At 40.7% G+C, this 3,456-nt stretch overlaps 1 protein-coding gene across 1 annotated transcript; it reads left to right on the plus strand.

Annotated features, from left to right (window-relative positions):
- On the plus strand, positions 1 to 171 carry LOC122907756 (short transmembrane mitochondrial protein 1). Its single transcript, XM_044250572.1, has one exon. The coding sequence runs from the start codon at positions 28 to 30 to the stop codon at positions 169 to 171; it is 144 nt and encodes a 47-aa protein (XP_044106507.1). The 5' UTR covers positions 1 to 27.
- Positions 172 to 3,456: the final 3,285 nt, after the last annotated feature.

A 3,456-nucleotide genomic window follows, 5' to 3' on the forward strand; every position in this document is an offset into this window, starting at 1 on the left:
CCCTTTGCGCCTCTCCTCGCCGACGCCATGCTGCAGTTCCTGCTTGGATTTACTCTTGGCAACATGGTTGGAATGTATCTGGCTCAGAACTATGACATACCAAACCTGGCTAAAAAACTAGAAGAAATAAAAAAGGACTTGGATGCCAAGAAGAACCCCCCTAGCTCATGAGGCTCCAGCACTGCCTTCTGGATATGCCGATTCTGCTGTTCTTGAGGGCCTCCTTACCATCTGAACCAAAAGTTTTTGTTTTAAATTCCAGCCTCAACAATTTTCCTGTTAGATCCTGCATTGCCTGAGAGCACAGATGGGGCCACAAGTTAAGAACCACCCTTTTCTGGGCGCCTGGGTGGCTCAGTGGGTTAAGCCGCTGCGTTCGGCTCAGGTCATGATCTCAAGGTCCTGGGATCGAGTCCCGCATCGGGCTCTCTGCTCAGCGGGGAGCCTGCTTCCCTCTCTCTCTCTCTCTGCCTGCCTCTCCGTCTACTTGTGATTTCTCTCTGTCAAATAAATAAATAAAATCTTAAAAAAAAAAAAAGAACCACCCTTTTCCAGCTTCCTCACCTCGTCCCTTCCTCCTTCCAGCCACTTGAGACGGCCTAAGACTGGAATTATGGTGCTAGATCAGTAAATGTGACCTTTAATTACTAAAAAAAGAAAAAAAAAAAAAAAGAAAAGACCTATCAACCCAGAGTTCTATTTCCAGCGAAAATGCTTCAGGAATAATGGCAAAATGAAGATATCTTTATTTTTTCAAAAATATTTTATTTTTAAAAAAGATTTATTATTTTAGAGAGAGAAGAAAGAGCCTGGGGACAGGGGCAGTGGAAGACGGAAAGAATTTCCATGAAGTCTACTGAGCAGGGATCCCATCCTGGAGCCCAGGATGGGGCTCAGTCTCACAACCCTGAGATCATGACCTAAGCTAAAACCAAGAGTCAGATGCTCAGCTAACTGAACAACCCAGGCGCCCCTAAAAGATTTTATTTATTTATTTATTTTTAGATTTTTATTTTTTGTAGAGATTTTATTTATCAGAGAGAAAGAGAGACAGAGAGAGCGCATAGGCAGGGGAGCTGCAGGCAGAGGGAGAAGCAGGCTTCCCGCTGAGCAAGGAGTCTGATGCGGGGCTTGATCCCAGAACACTGGGGTCATGACCTGAGCCAAAGGCAGAGGCCCAACAGACTGAGGCATCCAGCTGTCCCTAAAAGATCACATTTTTAAAGCAATCTCCACACCCAATGTGGGGCTCACACTCATGACTCTGAGGTCAAGAGTTGCACGCTCCACGACTGAGTCAGCCAGGTACCCCAGAGTGAATACATTTTTAGCTGAAGGAGAATGGTAAGAATTTGTTGTCATAAGACCTCTTCCACAAGGAATGAAAAGGGAAGTTCCTTTGGGCTGATGATCAGTGACACCGGAGGGAAACGTATAACTTCGGGAATGAAGGAAGAGCAACAGGAATGGTACATATCTAGGTGGAATATTTAACTATAGTCTTTGTTTCCAGTTATTAAAAACATGTTTTGGCTGTCTGAAGCAAAAATTAGCACATTGTCTGGTGGGGTGTAGCACATAATGTAGATGTATATATGACAAGTAAAACAAGTAAAACATTAGAGGGAATTATGTGGTTGGAAGCCGCCTATTTTTACTTCAAGTGGTAAAAATACCAGCTCTAAGTAGAATGTGAAAGATTAGAGATGTCTACTGTAATTGCCACAGCACCTCCTAAAAAACAGTACAAAGTGAGATGGCCCGAAAGCCAATGGGTAAATTAAAATAGTAAAAAATACCCAGATACCCTAAAAAGAAGACAGAAAAGGGGGAACAACATTAAAGGGAGAACAGAAACAATAAAATTATAGACTTGAATTCAACCATATTAATAATTAAATGTAAATGGGTTAAAATACCAGTTAAAGAGATGATCAGACTGGATTTTAAAAAGACCCAAGTATAATCCACTTTTAATAATTTTACACTTTAAATATAATGACATAATAGGTAAAAAATACAGGAGTTGAACAAGATACAGAAGGAAAGTACTAGTAGAAAAATGGAGTGACTATATTAATATTAGAAAAACTAGGCTTTCTGATAAATGAATTCAGTAAGGTGGTGGGATCCAAAATCAACATACAGAAATTGTTGCATTTCCATATGCTAATAATGAAGCAGCAGAGAGAGAAATTGAGAAAACAATACCATTTACAATTGCATCAAAAGTAATAAAATGCCTGGGAATAAACTTAACCAAGGAAGTGAAAGACCTATACTCTGAAAACTATAAAACAATGATAGAAGAAATTCAAGACAACACAAAGAAATAGAGGAACATCCCATGCTCATGGATCGGAAGAACAAACACTGTTAAAACATCCGTACTACCCGAAGTCATCTGCAGATGTAATGCAATCCCTATCTGTATGCCGCCAACATTTTTCACAGAACTAGAAAGAACAATTCTAAAATCCATATGGAACCATAGAAGACCCTGAATAACCAAGGCAATTTTGAAAAAGCAAAGCAGGGGCGCCTGGGTGGCTCAGTGGGTAAAGCCTCTGCCTTTGGCTCAGGTCATGATCTCAGGGTCCTGGGATCAAGCCTCGCATCAGGCTCTCTGCTCAGCAGGGAGTCTACTCCCCCACCCCCGGCCTGCCTCTTTGCCTACTTGTGATCTCTATCTGTCAAATAAATAAAATCTTAAAAAAAAAAAAGGAAAAGCAAAGTTGGAGGCATCACATTCCAGATTTCATGTTATACTACAAAACTGTAGTGCTTTTTATGTAGTGATTGGTTTTACCCATAAGAGCAGAAATCAGCAAAATCATAAAACAATAAAAAAAGAAATCAGAGAAACTGGGAGCTGGTTCTTGGAAAAGATCAATAAAGTTTATAAACCTTTAGTCATGACCTAGAAAACAAGAGACAAGTGACCGGTTAGCAGTATCAGAACTGACACTGGAGATATCACATTGAAACATCATCACTGGCATAGGCAGTGGAGCATGTGACTCTTGATCTCAGGATTGTGAGTTCAAGCCCCACATTGGGTATAGGGATTTTTAAAAAATTAAAAAAACAACAACCCACAACTTTGGGGTACCTGGCTGGCTCTGTTGGTTGAGCATCTGACTCTTGGTTTCATCTCAGGTCATGATCTCAGAGTTGTGGGGATTGAGCCCCACATCGGGCTCGACACTCAGTGCAGAGTCAACTTGAGATTCTCTCTCCCTCTGCCCCTCCCCGACCCAGCATTTTTTTTTCCTCTCTAAGATAAATAAATCTTTCAAAAAAAAATCAAACTGAACCATTCCTCACACCTCATACAAAAATGAACTCAGAATGAATCACAAACCTAAGTATAAAATACAAGATATATGACATAATGCTTCTAGGAGAAAACATAGCAGAGAGTCTCTTGGCCTTTTGCTAGGCAAAGGCAAACAT

Source organism: Neovison vison, chromosome 5 (assembly GCF_020171115.1).
Source record: "Neovison vison isolate M4711 chromosome 5, ASM_NN_V1, whole genome shotgun sequence".
Classification (NCBI taxonomy): Eukaryota; Metazoa; Chordata; class Mammalia; order Carnivora; family Mustelidae; genus Neogale; species Neogale vison.